We start from the raw sequence: 23,833 nt of genomic DNA, 5'->3' as shown, positions 1-23,833 counted from the left end.
GGCTTCCTCCTTGTCACCTCGAGTTTGAGGGGGGATGTTAGTGTATAGCTTAGACTAGTTTAGCCCATTGGGCTTAGCCCAGTATACTGTACTTGTAGTTTACTCCTTTTACTTGCACTGCACACATATCTAGCCTATATAAGGCTCTCTATTGTACATTATTATATACACATCAATATACAGACTATTCAATCTTTCTCACACTTTATATTCTTAACAAACACAAATACATCTACATACAAGAGAGAGAGAAATGAGTTCTAATACAAAAGCACGTCACAAATTTCATTCAAAAGCCATGGTAGCTTTTAAGAAAGTGTAGGGCAAATTATACTATACACAACACAATCTCTTTATGAGTTAGAATAACAATCTTTATCCTTATGTGATTGCTTTTTATTTTATGCCCTTAAAAATATTTCATGAGTGGCTCTCCCTTAATAAATCTCCAACTATTTCTGTTTCATGTGCCATTTTTTAAGGATCCAACTTCGTTCCAAGTTTTATAACTAATAATTCTCATACTTTCTAGTTTGTTCAAAAGATTTTTTAAAAATCAAAACATGTACCTATATTATGGGCCTACAATACATAGTCCATATTCTAATGATTAAAATTCTTAAGAAAAATGCTAAAGATATAAACTATTTTACAAATTATTTTATAAATAGTTGATATAGTGAGTGATTATTAGTAAATATATATATATATATATATATTTTATGGGTATTAGTAAATATATATATATATATATATTAATGGTGAACTCAGATGTGATCCACTAAGAATTTGCTACATTAATAATTTGTAAAAATATTGTAGATTAGTCTATAACTATAACATTACTCAATTCTTAATCACATGATTAAATTGAGAAGGCAATGCCACAGCTCACAAGGAAAAGGAAAAGGACAGGAAGGTAAAGGACGATCCAATCTTTTTGCCTTAATTGTCTCTCCTCCAATAACTCACATTTTTTTAATCTACTTTGACAATTTCCCTTTTTGAGCAATTTACTCTTTCTACAATTGAAATGTTTATCCTCAGTTAATTTATCATCCATGAATGTAATAATATAATTGAAGAATAATGCTAGAGATACAAACTATTTTACAATTTTTTTTACAAACTGTTAATATGGTAAGTGATTATTAGTAAATAAAAAAGTAATATTAATTATGGACCTAGATAAAAACTAATAAGAGATTGCTTTCATCAATATTTTGTAAAAATATTATAAAATAATTTGTAACTGTAGCATTACTCATAATTGAAATGCTCCCTAGCTAACTATAGTTAATCACCCATAATAGTTCAATTGAAAAACAATCCAATATATTCTCTTTTTCTTTTCTAAAATGTCTGATCATTTAGAACCCACCACCCCATCCTCCACCTTGACACCGACCTCAGAACATAAACCCTCCATATCATTGGACTCCCTATCTAAAACCAAATCGGCCATTGAATCTCTCTCCTCCATTCTCTCATCCTTTCCATCCAACCTCTCCTTTTCTATCTCCTCCTCCAACCCTAACCCTGCTTTCTCTCTTCTCCATGACCCCCAAGTTGCCTCCCAAGTATCCTCCCTCCTTCGTGAACCCAACTCTGGAGCTGGTGACAACAACCTTTGTCGTTGGCTTTATGACACTTTTCAATCCGGTGACCCTAACCTCCAACTCATTGTCCTCCGCTTCCTCCCCATCATTGTAGGGATCTACCTCTCCCGTGTTGCACTCCACAAACCCCTTGCCGGCTTTGAGGCCGTCCTTCTAGCCCTCTATGCCCATGAGACCACCTCGCGTGCAGGCCAACCCATAACCATGAACATACCGAACTTGTCACTTCCCAGTGTTTACCATGAAGCCAAAGCACCCATTAACAACAACTCCACAGAGCTTAACCTAGCAGTCATATCTCCTAGTTTGGAGCCACATGGGACTGTAAGGTCTACGAGAAGAGCCAGAATAGTTGGGGTGGCCTTAGAACCATACCACAGCAAGATTTATCATATGCCAGTTGGGTCCAAGATTGATTTCTGTGACTTTTGTGTGGTTTGGGCTGGTCAAGACAATAATAATGATGACAGGGACTTGAACAAGGAGAGCGAGTCAAATGGTCGTAAAGAGGGAAGGATTCCATTGCCATGGGAGTTGCTACAACCTGTATTGAGAATTCTTGGTCACTGCCTTATGGGGAACACGAAAAACAAAGAACTGTTTGATGCGGCATGGGCAGCATGTAATAGTTTGTATGCAAGGTCTATGCATGATATCAATCCTAAGGCACTTTTGGTCACTGGGAGTTTGCTTAAGCTTGGCAAGAAGGCTATGGAGCCTTCGGAAGATTTAGTTCCAACTGAAATACGAAAGTCTAATGTCCTTGTCATCTAAGATATATACTCCTACCATAGTATATATCCTTCCCCATAAGAATCCATTTTACAAATACTTGTGAAATTTTATGTGAATTTTTGACTGTTCTAGTAAAATTGTGCTATTTTTGATCAAAGCTTTTGGGTAATGGCTAGTGCACACTTACTATTTTTCACAAAGTACGCACACTCTTTTTTTTGCAGTAAATTCTTGACTTGCAATTATAAATAAGCACCGCTCTAAATTTTTTCTATTTATCCGCATGAGTTAATACTGACTATCCAATATGAGCAATATTCCATGTTGGATAGGTTAGAATTGTAGAATTATACACTGCATTTTGGACCTAGACCTTTCTTCTTCTTTTGCCCATTCCTTATTCTCTCTCTATCTTCCTCTCCTTCTAAACAACTTTTAATAGGTTTCTTTATGAATCTTCATCTATACCTCCAAATTAAGCACCCAACTTTATGCTTGGATTAGATAAGATCCTTTTGTCAATGATCCCATAAACTCACGCTCTATGAGATTAAGTATTAAGCATTCTTAATATTCCTGTTTTCACTCAACCCCTTTAAATCAAACCAGCTAATTAATTTCATCCCACGTGTCACACTTGATGCATATAGATGCACATCATGATACATATGCTCTCAACCAAATGCTAATTTAATTCATTTTGAATTGAATATCATTTCAAGAGAGAGTCAAAATTATGTAATGTTTAGTAATGGACCTCATGGGCTGTCTACCTCCTTCTTCACGCATAGTCGAATTTAATTAACTACTTGAACTTAGAGATTGAGGAATTGGTAAAATTGGTACGTAGTAGGCCGAACGACAAATTGTAATTCATAGTTTGTTCTTGTACTCAAACGTTAATCAAAAGGTAGAAATACTATAATCATTAATCAATATGCCATGAATGTGTGTGTGTGTCCATTGTCCACGGGGTTGGGGCAACTCAACTCTCCCTCTTGACCTGTTGATTCTACTATTGAATTGCAAATAAGTTAATAGATTGAAAAGTAACACTTCACCCATCCAAGATTGGCCCTATTATGCAGCCGCTATTCACCTTATCACTTTCACAATTAAAAACATAATATAACAAAAACATAGAACTTAAGATCTAAAAAGAATATTTGTAGATATTATGGAAGTTACTTATGCTTTGACTCAGTAACTTCATGAAAATGCTTAATTACAAAAGAAAAATCCTAACATCACTTATAAACCCAAGATCTATGTGGTAAACACCTAATGTGAGGCTCAATACACACTTGCACAATACACATCCAAATAATTCAATCCAATCAAATGTGCACAAACAAACATTGTTGTCCTAACTCCAAACTGACATATCTTACCCATTAAAAATCCAAATTAAGTCAAAGTTTAGCATATTTTGAAGCCTTAGATATCTTATTAATGGAACAATTCTTACAAAAATTGGTTGAGCTTCAAGAGATATTGTTTTAAAAAGTGAACAAATGTTATGTTCAACAATGTAATTGAACTGATTTTGAACATTTTTGAGTTGTGGTTATTTTCGAACTATTGAAAATACTTAGAGAGTGTTTGGTATATGTGTTTCAAAACATGTGTTTTATTGTTTGAAAATATGTGTGGAAATACGTGTGAGTAAAAAAGTGTATAAAAATACGTATAATGTTGTTTAAAAACTAAAAACATATGTTTAAACAAGTCTACCAAACAGCCCCTTAATTACCCAAACTTCCTTATTACGGACTGATGACTTAAGTTATACTAGGATACAAAATAGGATGTCTATAAGTAGGTCCTCCTCCTTCCCCAAAGAGTGAGGTGTCCTTAGGACCCTATGGCCAACTCCCTTGTATATTAGTCCATTTTCCTTTCCTATTTGATTCAAATAAATATACTAATTTTATCTATAATCAAATTGGCACCTTAGGATTTCTAACTTTTTATTAGGGAAACATAAGTACTTTTGAGTTATTTTTTCATTCATTCCTTAATAATTTAAAGCAAATATACTATTCTTGTTAAGTATATTCAAGTTAGCTCAAGAGCACACGCCATAGATTGTGAAACTCTAAAAATAATAATAATAATAATAATTTTCTTATGAAAAAGAACATGTCCTATAACTCAGACGCATCCCAAATTAACATACAAGTCCTACTTTTATTTTGGTCCAAAGTTAGCCACCCAAACAATTATCAAAACCATTTTTCCAACAGTTAATTATCAAAATAAAATAAATTAAAATAAATTTTTTTTTTTTGAAACAGTTAGTATAAAAACTGAGCAAATTCTATGAATAATCAGACTTGAATTTAGCACGCATGCAGGCAAAGCAGTTACGCTTGTCTTACGTTGTCCTCAACGTGCAACTCTGCCACGTATATCACCAAAGGTGGCAAGTGGCAACCTCTGTGTTTGTCTGTGTGTATGTTACACTGTTACACTTCTTAACTTACAAAGCGAGAGATCTCTTTCACTGTGTGTGTGATTGTGAAAGCGAAAGAAAAAAAAAATGAACCCCCATAGTCTGTTTGCTTCGGCAGCCATTAACATAGGCTTGGCCTTAGTGACTCTCACCCTCTTCTCCATCTTCAAGAAACAGCCCTCATTCGCTCCCATATACTACGCTCGTCGCCTCTCCAATGGCCAATAGATTCACTTCCATGATCAAACCTTCTCTTTCCGTCGCTTCCTCCCTTCTGTCTCTTGGATTCCTCGCGCTTTTCGCGTCACTGAAGATGAAATTCTTGACTCCAGTGGCCTTGACGCTCTTGTCATCATCAGACTCTTCAAGTTCGGGTCAGTTTTTATATGTTTCTGAATATGTTTGCTTTTTTATGAACTCTCATTCACTTAGTACTGCTTTATTTTGTTTATACAATTCAGTTTTGTGGGGTTTCTTTGGATTTCAGACTGTAAAGATATTATGGGAAAAAATAGCTAACCTTTAGTTTTTTGTTCAAGGTTGATTTTCACAATGTGTGTATATATATATATATATATATGAAAGGAAGGGAGGCACTAGTTTATTTTTGGGTGGTTGGAATATTTTTGGGTTCTATATATATAAATGATATGCAAACAATTGTTGGGTCAATGTTGTTTGTTTTAAAATTTGAAGTGGTCAATGTGTAAAATTGGAGGGTATAAAGCTTCGACACTAAACTGTTTGATTTATTGAACCAATTGAGATCTCTACTGATTGTTAAGCATATGTTAAACAATAAAGATTTCTGGATCTTTCAGGGGTAATCTCAATTCATTGGAGTTGGAACGAAAATCTATACTTATGTTGTTGATTTTGTTTTAAGCCCAAAAGAAAAAGAAAAGCTTATATTTTAAGGGCACATTACTGATTATTGTGTACCAGTTAGTGTACATCATCTGTACACACCATTCATTTCATGTGTTACATGTGGACATGCTTAAAAATGTGGAAGCTTGTGTGAAATTATGGATATTGTGTGTGCAAGGAGTGTACAGTAAGGAGTGTGTAAGAATATTTACCAGTATTTCAATGGCTCTCCTAAAATAAATCTTTTTTTTATTTTCATGTCATGCTCCATACTTGCGATTTGAATCACTGAATGCTGAATATTTTCTGAATTACAAATGTTTCACCATGCTCATGTCTAAAGTGTGAACTTCCTTTCCTGTACTACAGAACAGAAATCTGATTGGCTGCATTTTAAAGAAAATGTGTTAAATCTTGAGTATTATAAGTTTATAACTAGAGTTAGTCTATGCGTTCAGTTTTATGGGGTGTGTTTTTACTTGAGCAAACCCTTTTGGGCAGAACATTCCAGAAATTAATGCAGTTAGTTCTAAGAAATTAATGATGGGATATTTTTGTAATGACTTATGAAAAATGATTTAGCATATCAACAATGCTATGTATACTCTAGTTACAAATTTTGTTGATAATGATGCATGCTCTTAGATTTTCATTATTCTAATTGTACTTGTTTTGCAGTATCAAATTTTTTTTTGTATGCTCTCTTGTGGGGTTGGTGGTACTTCTCCTAGTAAATTATAATGGCCAGGATGTACCATACCAGAGCTATCACTCCTTGGATTCTTTTACAATATCTAACATTACTCCTGGTTCTAACAGGTGAGACTCTCTTAACCTTGCACATAAAACATTTACAAAGACTGGCATGAAGTAAATTTTGCACATCTTGCTATAATTTTTTTTCCAAGTTATTTTCAGATTTCAGTTCCAAGTCTAAAACATAAGAATGTGTGGCTATCATTGTCAACTCTGGCTATTGATCCTAAAATGTTGGGAGTTTTAAAAAATAATAATAAATAAATAAATCTTATGCTCCAGGATGATGTTCTGATATTTTATGTTCAAGAGAAAAAAAAAAGGACACAAATTTGTGGATTAATGCCAAATATGCAAGATGATTTTGTTAAATTGACTTAAATAAATGGATTCGATAATTTACTGAGTGATGTTATCTCACTTCTAATGTTAGATGAAACATTTTGTAGCATTTTGTACCTGATATGGACAGTTGGATATCGTTGACCATGTAATGCTCAGCAGAGAAATTCTTTTACGATACCATTGTAAGTGGTGAATTAATGATTGCCATTTTCCTTTAAATGAAATTTTGTGAATGCAAGTTTTAAGAGTAATTCTGTATCATCCTTTGGTATCTGTTATCATTAAAATTCGTGATGGCAAGACCATTATTGTATCAGCTTAATTAGAGGAAGGCAAGAGTAGTATTATTAAGACTTCTCTGAACAATGAACACTAATATATACATTTCTAGGACTGATTCCACAAGTAAAAAAAAAAAAAAAAATTACTTAGTGAGCATCCAGAACCAAACTCTCTGGTTTCAGATTATTTATGAATTTACTAAAAAAATATGGTTTTAGCTTAGCAAAAAATAAAAATAAAAAGTTTAATTGTGCTTCTAGTACCAAGAAGCTACCTCCATGTTTTAATTCATAACGCCTATATGCATGGTGTTAAAGTGCATATATGTATTCAAACACAACTAGAAAACATAAATGCTTGTATCATACTTGTTTAACTCTTTCTTTCTTTTGGTAGCATCACATATTATCTTATTTATACAAGCTGAACTGACAACATTAAAAGAAAATTTGCTTACTGTGTTTCTTCCTATTCCAATCTGCAGGCTTTGGGTGCATTTTTCATGCTTGTGGATTTTATCTTTCTACGGCTTATACCTACTATATCAGGTAAGTTTTTCAGTTAGATATCTAGCTATATAATTAGTAGTTTACTCCACAAAACCACTTAATGCATGGTATTTTGGATTGGAGGAATGCTGCTGACAGTCATTGCATAAGCAACACTCACTCTTTGTATTAAGTAAACATTACAGGTGACTTCATAATTTTTTTTTTCACCTCAGGAATATGATGAAATTTTGGTTAAAAGGATTCAACAACTTCAGAAGATTAGGCATCGACCTGACCAGTTTACTATTCTTGTTCGGGAAATTCCCATTTGCTCAGAACACAAGGCTCGTGGGTGTTCTGTTGATCACTTCTTCTCTAAACATTATCCATACAGTTATCATTCTTATCAAATGGTATACAAAGAAAAAGATCTTGAAGTGTTGTTGGTAAGTTTTGAATGGTTTGAAGGTGCTAATTATTGAACATCCATGTTATTGGCTATGTCAGTATTTGCTGCATTTGCCTTCAGTTGTCCATGAGCCCACAGCTTCCTTCTTGCAGATCTATATTTTCCATCTACGATTCTATTTCTTAGTTATTTTTCTTCAACAGTTGATGGATAGTTGTTGAGGATGTCATCACAACTGTTAGTCTCTTAAAAAAGTATCTATATTTTTTTGGGGTGTTTTTCCAAGAGGCTCTGAGACCTTCACACTAGAAGTGTGGATATGTTGGGTGGCACTGATATCATCCCTGCAACAACCTGTTCAGGTTATTATAATTCAAAAAAATTACATATGTGTGTGTGTGTGTATTTGAGTTGTGATGGGAGGGTCTCTTAAGCTGAATTTTCAGTCCATTTACATAATCATACTGCTGCATGTAGGGCTCTAGCCTTGTTTGCATGAGTGTTTTCTACGTTTAAGAATAGCCTTTGTAATTAGATTTTAGTTTTGGTCCCACAGAATTGGCCTCAAAGAGTGTTGTTTTTCTTTTTTCTTTTTTTTACATTTCTAATGAAAGATGTAAAATGACAAGTGCAAATCAGTGGTAATACATAAAATGATTGCAGTATCTTACAACAAAAATCAACTTTTGTCATTAGTCCTCTGGCTTGACTTTTTGAAGATGGTGATTTTGTTTTCACTTAGTACGTGTGGAATTTTCAAGTAAAAATATGATATTTTGTGAACATCCTTATTTTATCTCAGCAACACATGAGATCTCCTGCCCTTTCAGTTTTTTCCTGTTTGTGATGGGCACCTCTTACAGATATTATTAAATGTAGAGCCAGGCAGAATCTATTTCAAGAAAGATAGAGGACTTGAGAGAGAGGCCCACAGCTAACAAACATAAGAGAGAAACTTTGCTCTTGGATGGATCTCGAGAAGATGCTGTGAAGATATCCTTGCACGAGGACAGCCTTCAAGTATTTTGTGAAAAGATAAGCCAATTACAGCATGAAATTGTGATCAAGCAAAAGGTAATTATGTTGGTGGCAGTAGTTATGATTTATTCCAATGTTGGAGACATGGACATTTTCAATTTTGCTCACTGCTAATGTTGGTGATTAGTGTTGTCCATTTTGCTCATATTTGGTCCCAAGACCCCCCCCACCCCCCCCCCCCCCCCCACAAAAAAAAAAAAAAAAAAAAAAAAAGAGAAGGGTTGCAATAGGTTTAGTCACTTTATTATGAATGGATCCTATACAGAACCGTAGTTAGTCTGTTGAGGATCCATAGCTAACCCTAATGTTTAGGATTAAGAGGTTATGTTGTTGTTGTATGTCATGTACTTTTCTATTCGAATACCTGTATGGTATTTGCATTTCATCTCCTATGCTTTCAACAACGTTGCAGTTTGTATTTGCAGCATTTTCTCTGTTAAGCTAATTGGATAGGTTTCCTTGCATTTTGATTTAGAGAAGTGTGCAAAGTAAAGTACTGCGCTAATAATTTATAACTTTAGGAAGTTTGTGAAGGAATAGTTTTCACTCTTCCCAGATGTAGTCTTTTTCTACAATGGGCGGCTGTTTCTTTTCTAGAATCTGAAGTTGCTGCCTTAGTGAATTTGTGTTGTGTTTTCTAGACTCATTTTACATGTGATAAAATTAAGCATCTGTTGAACTCCTCATAGTTAAATATAATTGTCATGATCCTCTGGTTTTTCAAGCTTAGATACTTGTGGAGTACTTGATAAACAGAATAAAGTGAATGTTTTAGGTATAGCTGAAGTCACTCTACTTCTTAATAATCTGCTACACCTAGTAAAATTCACTGTTCATGATCTTCTGGTTTGGCTAGCTTAGATACTTTCGGATTCCTTCATAAGCACGAAACCATGAGTATTTTAGGTTAAGAAATATTGATATACCTATCTTTCAATACATGCTTAGGTGGCCAAGTGGGAAATTGGGAACACCATTCATATATACATACAGTACTTTAACTCTTTGTTTGAATAGGTATTACTCATGCATTTGCCTAGACTCAGGCCACTTAGGTAAAACTTGTAGGGCATTGCTTGAGGCTTGAGAGGGATATGAAAAGATTTGAAGAGTAGGAATTTGCTTAGGTGGTTGTGTTGCAGTAGTGCTGGTGTTGGTGGCTGAAAGGCAGTGGTGAAGAATAGGCACGTATGGTTCTCTAAACAATATAGCCCAACTGGTATTGTGATGGGTGTTCTATGGAAGTCGTAATGGTGCAGGGATACTCGTCATGATGAGGTTCCATTGAGAAACTTCATAACAGCATGCATATGATTCTTTTCAAATACTGTTTTACGCCCCAATCATCTAGTATGAGCAAAAAAATGTTTAATAAAATCATCTTAGATCCCCTTCAAAAAAAAAACCATTAAGATAAAATATATATATATATATATATATATAAAATACCTAAGGGATTTTGTGTCCTGTGTAATATGAAGTCAAGGCAGGTTTGCTCAAACTATATATTTTTAGGAGTATAACTGTATTGTGAATGTTCTTTGCCTTTTTGAAGATATTTCAAATATACATTTCCTGAGTTATTGTATTTTTGTAGGAGCAACCTGTTGCCTTCGTTATATTCAAGTCTCGTTGTGGTGCTGCACTAGCCGCTCAATCTCAGCAGCACTCACATCCACTTCTATGGATCACCGAAATGGCTCCAGAACCAAGGGATGTATCATGGAGGACTTTGGCAATTCCATATAGAATACTTCCACTTTACAAAATTGGAGTTGTTCTTGCAGCATCACTTCTTACAATTTTCTTTGCTATCCCAGTCACTGCTGTTCAAGGAATTGCCAAATATGAGAAACTGAAGAAATGATTTCCTCCAGTCATGGCTGTAGAATTAATGTAATGACTCTGTTCCTGCTGTGCTTCTTCTGGGATAAATAATATCTGTGGAATCTTTTCTACTTATTGCTTTTGTCTGCAACCGAGTAACAGTTGCTAAAAATTCTTCAAACTTCAGTGTGACATGAACACAAAAATTAAGAACGTAAAATAACTGTATTAGTTTTTGGGTGTGTGTGTGAGAGAGAGAATTTTGTTAGGAGATATATTTTGTAACATTAGCTTTTGTCTCTATTGTGCGACACTCGTTTCATTTGCATGCATTTAGTCTATATATTATCAGGCTTATCACAATCTCCAAGGAATGCCTGTTCTTCATTCAATATTTGATTATATACTATTAGACTTAATGCTCCGTTTGTTTCGATGGAAAACATTGTGTAAAGATAGTTTTCCGTGTTTTCCAGTGTTTGGTAGCATAAAAAAATATGAGTCAAAGGAAAACTATCTTTGGTCAACATAGAAAGTATGACTTATTTTTAGACATTGTTTTCCATTAAATTTTTTTGGAAAACAACTTTATCTCATAGCAAGCTAAATAAAGGAAGTTAGGAAATTGTTTTTCAACTCATTTAAAATTACTACCAAACATTGAAAAATGAAATAGTTTTATAGAAAATCATTTTTGAAAAATGACTCATTTTCTAGAAAACATCATTGTTGAAACAAACAGAGTAAGCAGAAAATCTGGTTTTTTAAAATTCAGGTAGTGTCTTGGCCGTTTTTCTTTTCTTTATTCTTTTCCCCTGAAAAGGAGAAGAAAAAGATGCCTATGGAAGAAGTTATCATTGCAATGCTGATGTATTATACATTATTCCTACTTCTGCATAAGGTCCATAACCAACCAAAAAATAACTAATGACCCTTAGGGAACAATCATTTTATCATCAAAACTTTTGCTAAAAAGTCCTTAAAATATTATCAAATTTTTTTGATAAGGGATAAATTATCTTGACATATTTAACTTTCCATTATGTATTGAACATTTTGTCTTGAGTTAACATCAAACTTGTTTCCACACTTCCACGAATGGAACTATTAACATTTGTTTCAGTCATTGTGAGGATTGATATACACCTTGAAAGCCAATGATTTTCTTTTGTTAACAACATTATTTTTCCAACTTACCAATATCAAGGCTTATAAATAAAAATATGTTTTGCAGATTCAAGATGTATATGCAATTGTGTACGAGACATGTGGACAATACTGGCCATACATTCATCACTATATTCTTGTTGCAATTGTTCTCATGCAAATTACCATGATTGGTCTTTTCGGACTCAAGTCAATGCCAGCTGCTTCCATATCAATAATTCCACTGCTCTTGCTCACTTTGATGTTTAATGAGTACTGCAAGAAACGTTTTCTCCCCACATTCCATCATTACTCTATCCAGGTATATTTGGTCCTTCAAAATATTTTTATATGATTCATATAAAATGATTCCTCAAAAAGCAAAGAAATCCATCACTTTATGACAGCAGTTTGGAGCTCATGTTCGTTCAAAATCAAAACCTGGTTGAACGCAGTGAAGGTCGCCGTGAAAACACTCTTTTACGGCGAGAGAATTTTCTGCGACCACGTTTTCTCAGCCTCAGATTCTATCAGAGAGTCTTGCTTCTCTGAGATTTCCAAAGAGGCCGCACTAATCCTGTTTGGATTCCCGGAAACCGTGGCAAAGTGCAAGAAAACCCCCGAGAAAATGTTTCGCACTCTGGACCTATACGAAGCAATATCAGATCTCTTGCCTGAAATCCAATCCATCTTCTCGTACGAGTCAACCTCCACCGTCCGATCACAGGCCATTAATTCCTTGATCAAACTCGGCGATGCGGTGCGTACAATGTTAATGGATTTCGAAACCGCCATTCAAAAAGACCCGTCAAAAGCTACAGTCCCAGGCGGTGGGGTCCACCCATTGACACGTTACGTGATGAACTATATCTCTCTCCTCGCCTATTACAGTGGCGCACTCGCCGATATAGTCGCCGACTGGCCGTTAAATCTACAAACGCCGTTACCTGAATCATATTAACGAAGAAGATGAAAGGAGTTTGAGAATTTTGTATTAAGTGATGGCAATATTTAGGGATACCACAAAAATTTGTTGGTCCAAATTTCTTATATTTATAACAGAGCAAGATGAGGGATTTCAATTTTTTTTTCTTCTTCCTTAGCCACTAAGACTTTGGCTTGTTGATCATTAGACTTGTAGTCTTCAATCAAGGCTTCTAAAATAAGTAAAGCCTCAGAAGACCTTCCTCGGGGAAGATATTGGTTTAATTTTAGTGAGTATTTGACAGCAGTTTGGAGCTCATGTTCGTTCAAAGTACAGGAGATAATGTTTTTCCATTCCTTTGATATTCCTTCCAAGCAAATGCCATGTAGCAAGGCAGAAAAAGAAACAGAATCTACAAGGAAACCCTTACCGTTCATCTTATCACACAACTGCAAAGCAATTTTAACCATTCCATATTGGCAAAGGCAGATGATAATAGAATTATATGCAGCAGTTACTTGAACCCATCCATCTGACACCATCCTTCCAAAAAAATCCAAAAACATAGACTTCTCAACCTCCTGAAGCTCATTGCTTTCCTTGGGAATTGCAGTCAGTGCAATATTTGCAAACCCATTTACAAGATAATGAAACGTAACATCATTAGGAGTGCACTTGCTCATCAACATCAATTCAAAAAAGGAGGCAGCTTTTGCAATTTTACAATCTTTACAAAACCTCCCAATAAGTATAGTGTATGTGACATCATTAGGCTCCAATCCACAAGATTGCATCTCTCTGAAAAAATTTTCAGCTCTATTGGTATCTGCCTTGCCGCAAAACCCATTTATGAGGGCAGTGTATGTGACCACATTTGGCTTGCATCTCTTTTTCCCCATTAGCCCAAACATCTTTAGTGCACCATCCAAGTCATGCTGCTTTACATACCCATCAATAAGGGTGGTATAAGTAAATACATCTGGAACATGATGCCCTTTCCTCATTCTAATGATGCAAGAAAATGCATCTTTCATCATTCCAAATTTGCAAAAACCTGTTATCAAGGCATTATACCCCACAACACTAGGGTCCATACCCTTTTCAATTACGAGTTCAGAGAGTTTTTTGGCCTCTTGAATGTCACCATTTCTGACAAACCCATCCACCAAAGTGGCATAAACAAAAGCATCAGGTTGTACATTTTTTGTTAAGCATATCAGCAAAGAGCAACTTGGCAGTAGGAAGCCTCCCTTTCTTGCAAAGCCCACTTATTAAAACATTATAAATACCATCATTAGGCAATACTCCCTTTTGCAACATTTTTTCTCGCATTGCCAATACAACACAACCTCCCCCTGCGACAATAAGTCCATGGATGAGAATGTCATACGAAACCAAATCAGGCTTATGTCCTCATTCTGTCATCTTAATAAGAAAATCTAAGGCCCTAGAGTATTCCCCTTGTCTACAATAAACATGTATAAGAGGAGTATAACAAAACTTGTTCGGCATTAAACCCCTTTTCATTGCCTGCTCTAGAAATTGATAAGCTTCTTCAACCTTCTGCTTTTTACACAGCCATTAATAAGAGTATTATAAGTTATAAGTTACAATTTTGTATATTCAACATGCACAATTTTTCAATGAAACTATTAAATGTACACAATTTATTGAAGAATGTAAACAATTTTGTAAATTCAATTTACACATTTCTACGTTCTTTAAAAAAATGTGTATGTTGAATGTACAAAATAGAGATTTAGTAAGAGAGCTTGTTTTTTGAGTAAAAAAGAGAAATTCTTAATCCTAGTTTCACTAATCCGTCAACTCAAATTTAAAATCTCAAGATGAATTTTTTGTTTGGTGATTTAAGCTAAAGTCATAGTCCCTTCTCAGTTCTAGAGCGGATAAGAATCTTTAAAGCAGTCCTTGAGCTCAAATGTGATTCGCGTGGAATATTTCAAATAAGAAGAGTCCAAGCTATTTGGAACAAATTATGGGGTGTTAGTAAAAGTTATCTTCAAGATAGAGACTAGGATCATGAGTCTGATTTGGTTGGAAACTTCAATTTTAATAGTGAAATTCCTTCTTATCTTGGAGTTTTTTTTTTTTAGAAAGACACAGGACTGAAACACAAACAGGAGAGTGGCAACCCGAGTCTAATATCACACAACTCACAACATACAAAAGCCAGTTTCTTATCTTGGAGTTGACTCTTATATGGTGGTTTTGTGTGGATGTTATCTATTAGTTGTCCACTTCATCACTATATGTTGTGTTCTTTACCTTATTTTTATTACTTTTTATATATCAATATGGTAATATGTGATGATTAATATGTACTAATCAGATTTGCATAATTCATTAATAGAAATAATTTAGAAACTCACTTCTTAATATATGAAAGGGGTCTAATTATTCCTTTCAAGCATTGTCATACCCAAGGTCAAGTATGAGTTATCAATGACTTTTTTTTTTGTTTGGTTTTTTTTTTTTTTTTTTTTAGTTGACTTGCAATATGAGTGAAGGGAAACTAAATGGGACGACTGATTAGTGTCAAGAAAAAAAGATCAAGCATGGTGTCAAGAAAAAAATTATTAATCATTTTAGTGAACACTAAACACTCTCGTAAGGGGTGGGGGGAGTTCAATTAGTGTGGAGAAACGGTAGTTAATTGTATGTGGGAAATAAATTTGGAAGCATTTTCATTTTAGCGAGCACTGTCCACTTTTTTTTATTTGATGGTAGCCACATAACAAGATAACAAATTTATTTAATTTATGAGCAGTGCTGGATGCACCAAAAAAATACACAGACTTTTTCACTCTCTTTACACGAGCCTTCACATCAACTATGTCCCACTGCACTTCAAATGTGAGAGGGAGTACAATTTTTTGTGAACATTTTCATTGACTCTGGCATTTTCGATAACTTATACGCGTACCAAACAATCACCACCATTTTCCTTTATTACAATATCTATCTATAATTTTTTTTCTCTAAGGAATAGGTTTCTTCTTGACTATTGCTTTGGGAATTGGAATGGATGGTGGAAATGACTTTCCAAAACCTGGAAATTGAGGCAAAGGCTTTATAAGAGGGAGTGGTTTCTTAAAACTTGGAATAGGTGGCAAAAGTGGCTCCTTGAAACCTGGAATTGGTGGTAGAAATGGTTTCTTAAAATCAGGAAGAGGTGGAAGAATTGGTTTCTTAAAACCTGGGATTGGTGGTAGAAATGGTTTCCTAAAATCAGGTATATGCGGAAGAATTGGCTTCTTAAAACTTGGAATTGGTAGAAGTGGTTTCGTAAAATCAGGAATAGGTGGAATAATTGGCCTCTTAAAACTTGGAATTGGTGGTAGATTTGGTTTCTTAAAATCTGGAATAGGTGGAAGTGGTTTCTTAAAATTAGGAAAAGGTGGAAGAATTGGCTTCTTAAAACTTGGAATTGGTGGTAGAAGTGGTTTCTTAAAACCTGGAATTGGTGGAAGTGGTTTCTTAAAATCAGGAATAGGTGGAAGAATTGGCTTCTTAAAGCCTGGAATTGTTGGAAGTGGTTTCTTAAAATTAGGAATAGGTGGAAGAATCGGCTTCTTAAAACTTGGAATTGGTGGTAGAAGTGGTTTCTTAAAACCTGGAATTGGTGGAAGTGGTTTCTTAAAATCAGGAATAGGTGGAAGAATTGGCTTCTTAAAACCTGGAATTGTTGGAAGTGGTTTCTTAAAATCAGGAATAGGTGGAAGAATTGGCTTCTTAAAACCTGGAATTGATGGAAGTGGTTTCTTAAAATCAAGAATAGGTGGAAGAATCGGCTTCTTAAAACCTGGAATTGGTGGTAGAAGTGGTTTTTTAAAGCTTGGAATTGGTGGAAGTGGTTTCTTAAAATCAGGAATAGGTGGAAGAATTGGTTTCTTAAAACCTGGAATTGATGGAAGTGGTTTCTTGAAATTAGGAATAGGTGGAAGAATCGGCTTATAAAATGGAAACGGCTTTTTAAATGATGGAAATGGCTTCTTAAGAACTGGAATTGGTGGCTGTATTGGTTTCCTGAAACTTGGAATAGTTGGAGGAAGTGGCTTCTTGAAAACTGGAACTAATGGTGGTAATGGCTTCTTGAAAATTGGAGTTGGTGGTGGAAGCGGCTTCTTCAAATTTGGAACATGTGGTGGCTTCTTCACAACTGGACCATGTGGTGGTAATGGCTTCTTGAAAATTGGAATTGGTGGAAGAAGTGGCTTCTTAAAATTTGGAATTGGTGGAAGAAATGGCTTCTTGAAAGCAGGAATGGGTGGTAGAAGTGGCTTTTTAAAAATTGGAACTTTTGGTGGGTGTGGATTTGCAAGGATGGGAATTGATGGTTTCTTAAAGATTGGAATGTGTGATGGAAAAGGTTTCTTGAATCTTCCTTTATCAAGATCTATGCTTGCTTTGAACCCTTCGTTGTTAGACTTTCCTTTAGTGGTTAAACTAATCCCTGCACAAACAAACACATTAAAATGAATCATTTAGAATTATACACAAAGCCCAGCACAAAAATACTATCACTTCTAAAAATAAAAATAAAAATAAAAATAAAAACAAATACTATCATGATGATCAGTCATTTAAAATTATATGATGGAACAACAAGAATGATATCATATGCAAGGACGTCTTTTCTTTGTCGTTTGATATATAATATGGCTTTGGAATGAAGAAACCTTCGATGTTAAGAGCAATATCTATTGCTGGTGGTGTTAGAAATTTTTTTAAGGGAGGCGTGATTAACATTAATCTTATAGTCATCTAAGGGAGGCTTGATTTACTACCGCAAACCCTTGATGCGATGGTCACTCTACAAGTATAAGTGTTTATGAGGTATGAGGAGTAAGAGCCAGAGTTCAAGTCTCCAGTAGTGAGCTTCAAGGGAGGCTTGATTAACACTTAAAAAAAAAAAAATTTTGATAGTTTACAATAAGAGAGGGGAAATTTATACCCTGAATGTTATGGACACCAAAACGTATCAACCTGTTGAATTACAAATCTCTTGACAAAAAGATTTGATTAACCTTATTGTATAGACATGTAATCTTTTATATCTTTTATATATGTTATTATTTTTCTTTTCATCAAATCATATGTCATGTGCTGAATGATTCATGGGCCCGCAAATATTACTTGAAACATTTTCTTTTACAAGTTTTTGGCAACATATTGAAATAAGATTGTGATTAAATCCTTCCTATATTATAAAGAAGTGAATTAAACAAAAAATTAAATGAGGTATAGTAAGAAAGGAATCAAAACAGACTGGTATTCCTCTAAAAAAAAAAAAGAGTGGTAATATTACATTTTACAAAACCCATTTAAGATAAATTTATAGCCTATTATATTTTTTATTTCTTTATATATATATATATATATATTTACTCCATTGTTTCATTTGTATTATGTGAAAAATCAAGCGGAAAAGTAATTGGTTTGAGTTTTTTTTTTTTTTAAAAGGATCGATAGTTGATCTGTGGTGAGAAAGGGGCAAAGAAACAAAAGATATTGGGAGAGTTTTGTTGGTGCAGAGCTTAATTGTTCATAGACTTCTACCATACTAAACACCAAAAAATTAAAACATTTTCCATCCAAACAAATAGAGTGATATTTTACTTTTCAGATAAGCTTTGTATTGTGATTGTTTCTTTGGTTTGAAAAATGAATGCCATAGACAATTAATTTTTCTTTTTGTTTAAATGTTTTCATGGTAAATATATAGAGAGATGGAGCCACCACTAGACCAGAGGGACTTTAAAGGTTTTAAATTGTATATTTTTTTAATAAATTTTTTAAGTTATTTTCAAAAAATTCACATATCGCCCTCGCCCCCCTCCAAAATTGAAAGCCAATCCCAAAATTGAAACTTAGCCTATATTTGTGATTGGTGGGCCCCTTAAAAAACCTATTTTAACACACAAATCAAAAACAATCACACACACATATATGCATTTTGAACATATGTTCGGTATAACACTTCTATTGTTTGCTTTTAAGGAACCGAAATTAAAAGTTTAGAAATTTAAGAGTTCGGTGCTGCCATGCTATCTAGCCCCGCCTAAAAGATAATAGGCTGTCTAGTTTTTTTTTTTTTTTTTTTTTTTTTTTTTCTTCGATTAGCAAGAAAACTTTATGGCTGAATATCATTATTGATTAATATTTTTTACATTCTCAATTGTAATAATTGAATCATCGTTATAGTGAAACAATAATGGAGTTGCTTATTACTAGCTCAATTTTAGATTCTCAAGAGGTACATAAGTATTTTTAATTACATTTGATGATATTTTTTAGTTATAAATAAGTTTTATCAAAAAGACTTCACAAATTATGAAAAAACTAGTTCTAAAATAGAAATTCACCATTATAATCATAACGTAGAGCGATATTTAGACTTCAAAAAATTGTAAAATTTTTTTGAATTGTGTCAATGATTAGTAAGGACTAGAAAATCATGAGCATAACCATTTGTTTATAAAGTGAGCATACTTATTATACTAATCCTCCCAATTTCTTCTACAATTATGAACAGTATTTTCAATTATGAATATTGTATTTTTCAACAAATTAAATGAAAGATCTAACAAAATCTGAATTTCAATATTATTACTGATAATTTTTTGGGATTTAAAAGAAAAATTGAATTCTATTTTGATAGATAATATATGATTGAGTTGAAGTGTATTAGGAAAAATATAAATATATATATATATATATGTATATATATTTTGTATCTTTTATATTGCTAATACTATACTAGCCACTAGATAGATGCCAGTTTTATTTTTCATATTTTTGTTTAATTTTAGTAAAATTTTATTATTATTAGCAACTGTAACAAATTAGCAACAAGCAGTAGCTACAAGTCTACAAATCCTAATGTTTAAACAATGAAGGAAGCAGCTATGAGCTAGGCTAAAATAGCTGAGCAAAATACTCTTATTATGTTAGAGAGCAAATATACCTGAAGAGTCTTGACCAGGTTCACCATAGCAGCTCACAGCAAACGAGAAGAACACCACCAAGAAGCCCAGAAGAGCCCCTTGACAAAAGGATCTAGTCTTCATAGTGAACAGTGCTTAAGAGTTTAGGCTTTGCACTTCTACTAGTTGTTTCAAGCTTCGAGTCACTTTGAGACTTTTGAGTCTTGTAGGTCTCATTATATATTGTGAGCTTAGTAAAGCTGTTTAATCGGTTCACCTACGCAGCACTAACTAAGGGCTTCATTGCATGAATAGTCTTGGGGCCTTTCTGATTTATTTCTCTTTAAGGTAAATGACAGTTTCAGTGCTGGCTGACTTTGCTACTCGAAATGCCGAAAATGTAGTTGTACATACTGTACTTTACAGTTGTTGCTTTTATGCCCTAGCTTCGAAGATGGCAAGTTGGCAAAACCCCACCAATATACATGCATCGCGTATGCCATTTCCAGGTTTGGTCTTGTACATGTTATTCCTCTCATGTCATGTACATGACAGGATAAATGTTACAATAATAGTTGTTGGTTTTTTTTTTTTTTTGGGTCAAACTTTGATTGGACTGCCTTGGACCTGGGTTCCACTTAGGAAAGTTGAGTCCGCTACTTATATCAACATAAGAGAAGAAGGCTAGCGATGCACTTCGGAATTGTGCTTGAATCAGCAAACCTGCAAAAGAAATGGAAGATACAATTTCCAACCTACTATAGCGAATGTATGCTTTCAAATCACAAAAGTACCAAATTTGAAGGTATGTGATTAGGGAAAAAGAGAACACTCTCCAAACATAGAGAAAACTAGTTTTGGCATATGTTGAATGCGTTGGAAAAAACTTTCGTGAAGGAGTTGGTAAAACTAATGTTGGATTTCTCCTCTTCTATTGTTGGGGCCTTCTATGAATTTTATGACATTTTAGCAGGGGGCGAAGTTAGCTTATTTTTGGGGGAATTAAACCCCCTTACTTGAAATTTTTAAATATATACATACATACATATATATATATATATATATAAAATATTTTTTTTACTTTAGTTTATCCTTAAAAAATACTTTTGCACATCCTAACTTAAATCTTGCACATCCTAATCACATATTAGCTCAGCTCAGCACAAACCCAAACATCAACAAAAATTAGCCCATCCCAAAATTAACTAAACAACAACATAGATCACATACCTCTCTCTCTCTAAGATCTTTGACCTCATTCTCATGAATCTCATCTTATCTATCTTTTTCATCTAACTATCTCATTCTCATGAATCTCATTTTATCTCTCTTTTTTATCTAAGTATCTCGGCATCTCCAACTCTCAGAGTAAAAAGTAAACGTTTGTGAGTTGTGAGTATTTTTCTTTATTATAAATTTATATTATATGTGTGTGAGGTTGTGTCTGATACTGATTGTGTATGTTATTTTATTTTATTTTATTTTATTACAATGTTATTTGTGTGAATTGTGATGTGTATGAATTTGCGTGTGTATAGTATAAATATTATATAATTTAATAATTAGGAAACACATATATAGGGTTTGTTACATGTGTGTGTGTATTGTTATCATGTAATAATAACTTTTTGTTATATAGTTAATGATTCAAGAAAAAAATAGTAAAGTTAGTGATTGTTCAAGCATTTAATTGGTTAAATAGGCATTTATATATTATTTATGTGTGGATGAGTGTAACTATGTATGCCAATTTAATATAATGTCAGTTGGTTGAATTTTGTCATTTAGTTTAAAATATTTTTGTAGAAATAATAACACAGATAATGACAACTTCATAAAATAAAAAATAAAAAATTATACAAACTTAACAAAATAAAATTGTTACATCTACTCACATTGACAATAAATATTGACAACTAATAATGGTTTTTTTTATTTTTTATTTATTTTTTTTATACAAGATAGAAATTCTACTCTAACCTAATTTAGGTGTATATGTGTATGAAGTTCCCTCCTGGAGATTTAAATACCGGCTTTTGCCCCACCTCACAAGCACTTAAACTTGTGGAGTAATCATCGCATCAAGGGTGTGCGGTGGTAGCTAATAATGAACTATTGAACTATCTTGTAATGATTTTAAAATATAAAAACTCGTAAAAGGAAATTGTAAAACTTCATGTATTTCCTTTTTTTTCTTTTTTCTTTTTTTGATAACTTAATGTATTTAAGTTCTTTTTTTATTAAATTTTTTTTTAATTTAAGTTTCTTAATGATCCCTTTAAAATATTTTAGTCCTCACAAATAATTTATTACTAGTGAGGGCATTTTTTTTTAGCCCTCACAAATAATATACTTTTTATGAGGGATTTTCATAGCCTTTCGCAAATAATTTGACGAAAATATTAGTGAGAGCATATTTTTAACCCACACAAAAAAATAAACTTTCTACAAGTGATTTTTATTGTCCCTTGAAAAGAATTTGTTGGGAACATTTCCCTCCAAAAATTTTGACATTTTAATGATTATTTGTGAAGGTCGATCTTGGCCCCTGAAAATTATTTAATATTAGTGAGGGCATATTTTTAACCCAAACAAAAAATAAACTTTCTACAAGGGATTTTTATTGTCCCTCACAAATAATTTGGTGGAACATTTCCCTCCAAAATTTTTGACATTTTAATGATTATTTGTGAAGGTTGATCTTGGCCCTCGCAAATAATTTAGTATTAGTGATGGTGTTGTTTTAACCGTCACAAATAATACACTTTTTGCGAGAGATTTTAATTGTCCCTCGCAAATACTATAGAGGGAAAATTTCTCTCCAAAATATTAGCATTTGTGATAGTTACAACACATAACTGCGACAGCTTTTCTTGTTGGTCACAAATGTTTCACATTTTACCAAGCATTTGCGAGGGCTTTATTTTGCCATCAAAAATAGGATTTTTTTTTTTAGGGCTTTTTGGGTCTGTCCAAAATTATTTGTCGCTAAAAGGTATTTTTCTTGTAGTTATTATAATAATTTTTTGTTATATAGTTAGTGATTCAAGAAAAGAAAAAATAGTAATGTTAGTGATTGTTCAAGCATAAATAAACATTTAGTGTATTATTTATGTGTAGATGAGTGTGGCTGTTTATACCAATTTAATACAATGTCAATTGGTTGAGTTTTGTCATTTAGTTTAAAATATTTTTATAGAAATAATAAACAACTTCATAAAATAAAAAATAAAAAATTATACAAACTTAACAAAATAAAATTGTCACATTTGCTTACATTGACAATAAATATTGACAACTAATAATGAACTATTGAACTATCTTGTAATGATTTCAAAATATAAAAATTCATAAAAGGAAATTATAAAACTTCATATATTTCCGTTTTATTTATTTATTGATAACTTGATGTATTTAAGTTCTCTTTAATTATATTAAATTTTGTTTAGTTTAAATTTTTTAATGACCCCTTTAAAAAAATTTCCTGAAGCTGCCATTATTGGAGAAACCACCAAGATCCTCCGGTTGAAGGGAAAAATGCTTTGGGCCAATGAGTATTTGGCAAAACATCAACCTAGAGTAGAGGGATTTTATTAAAAGCTAAGTTGTGTTTTATTCCGTTTAAGGAGATTTGGTTGACTCAATCCCAGCCCTCAAGAGTCAATACTTGTAGGATTATAATTATAATGATCAACATTAAATGGGTATGTCTAGCCACAATGGAGGCTTCGCAATTTGACAGGTACGAAATATATCTAGTAGATGCATGCAAAGGGTTTCTTCACTTGTATTTAGCTTTTATGCACAATAAAGTGATGAGCTATACATGGGTTGACGAGTTTTACAAATACCTTATGCCCATTCACAAAATTTCCCATTATGCTCAAGATAGCCGAGAAAAAAACAGCTTTTATCTATCAATCTACTCACAAATTTACCCTTAGAAAAAGTACACATCGGCACAGTACATATGTTTTTTGCTTTATCA

The 23,833-nt window shown here is 33.3% G+C and overlaps 3 protein-coding genes and 1 pseudogene across 11 annotated transcripts; 2 read left to right on the top strand and 2 right to left on the bottom strand.

Annotated features, from left to right (window-relative positions):
- The first annotated feature begins 1,358 nt into the window (after positions 1-1,358).
- LOC126722562 (uncharacterized) lies at positions 1,359-2,393 on the top strand. Its single transcript, XM_050425713.1, has one exon. It carries the CDS (start codon positions 1,359-1,361, stop codon positions 2,391-2,393), a length of 1,035 nt encoding a protein of 344 aa, XP_050281670.1.
- Positions 2,394-5,026: 2,633 nt separating this feature from the next.
- LOC126722561 (CSC1-like protein At3g54510) lies at positions 5,027-10,916 on the top strand. Its single transcript, XM_050425711.1, has 6 exons — positions 5,027-5,209; positions 5,271-5,299; positions 6,358-6,498; positions 7,547-7,610; positions 7,787-7,999; positions 10,598-10,916. The coding sequence occupies exons 1-6, from the start codon at positions 5,027-5,029 to the stop codon at positions 10,865-10,867; spliced, it is 900 nt and encodes a 299-aa protein (XP_050281668.1). The 3' UTR covers positions 10,868-10,916.
- A 2,063-nt stretch (positions 10,917-12,979) lies between these two features.
- On the bottom strand, positions 12,980-14,499 carry LOC126723671 (pentatricopeptide repeat-containing protein At1g52620-like; annotated as a pseudogene).
- A 1,144-nt stretch (positions 14,500-15,643) lies between these two features.
- On the bottom strand, positions 15,644-20,038 carry LOC126723670 (protein PELPK1-like). 9 transcript variants are annotated; one of them, XM_050427293.1, is made up of 4 exons: positions 19,887-20,038; positions 16,659-17,372; positions 16,500-16,595; positions 15,644-16,436 (listed from the first exon to the last, which is right to left on the bottom strand). In XM_050427293.1, exons 1-4 carry the CDS (start codon positions 19,987-19,989, stop codon positions 15,898-15,900), a joined length of 1,452 nt encoding a protein of 483 aa, XP_050283250.1. In that variant the 5' UTR covers positions 19,990-20,038; the 3' UTR covers positions 15,644-15,897. The 9 variants fall into 9 exon arrangements, with proteins under 9 accessions (XP_050283250.1, XP_050283252.1, XP_050283248.1 ...); XM_050427295.1 differs by having other exon boundaries at positions 15,644-16,049; positions 16,341-17,372; XM_050427291.1 differs by having other exon boundaries at positions 16,500-17,372.
- Positions 20,039-23,833: the final 3,795 nt, after the last annotated feature.

The sequence above is a fragment of the Quercus robur genome, chromosome 4 (genome assembly GCF_932294415.1).
Source record: "Quercus robur chromosome 4, dhQueRobu3.1, whole genome shotgun sequence".
In the NCBI taxonomy this organism is placed as follows: Eukaryota; Viridiplantae; Streptophyta; class Magnoliopsida; order Fagales; family Fagaceae; genus Quercus; species Quercus robur.
Note: the sequence above shows the minus strand (reverse complement) of the source record. Positions and strands in the feature narration are given on the sequence as shown.

Excerpts from the sequence above, each read along its gene's own strand:
- LOC126722562 (XM_050425713.1), top strand. The coding sequence starts at position 1,359 with ATGTCTGATCATTTAGAACCCACCACCCCATCCTCCACCTTGACACCG.
- LOC126722561 (XM_050425711.1), top strand. The coding sequence starts at position 5,027 with ATGGCCAATAGATTCACTTCCATGATCAAACCTTCTCTTTCCGTCGCT. Across the intron at positions 6,499-7,546 it reads ATTACTCCTGGTTCTAACAG|GCTTTGGGTGCATTTTTCAT; the intron begins GTGAGACTCTCT and ends TCCAATCTGCAG. Across the intron at positions 8,000-10,597 it reads AAGATCTTGAAGTGTTGTTG|GAGCAACCTGTTGCCTTCGT; the intron begins GTAAGTTTTGAA and ends GTATTTTTGTAG.
- LOC126723670 (XM_050427286.1), bottom strand. The coding sequence starts at position 19,989 with ATGAAGACTAGATCCTTTTGTCAAGGGGCTCTTCTGGGCTTCTTGGTG. Across the intron at positions 17,373-19,886 it reads ACCTGGTCAAGACTCTTCAG|GGATTAGTTTAACCACTAAA; the intron begins GTATATTTGCTC and ends TTGTTTGTGCAG.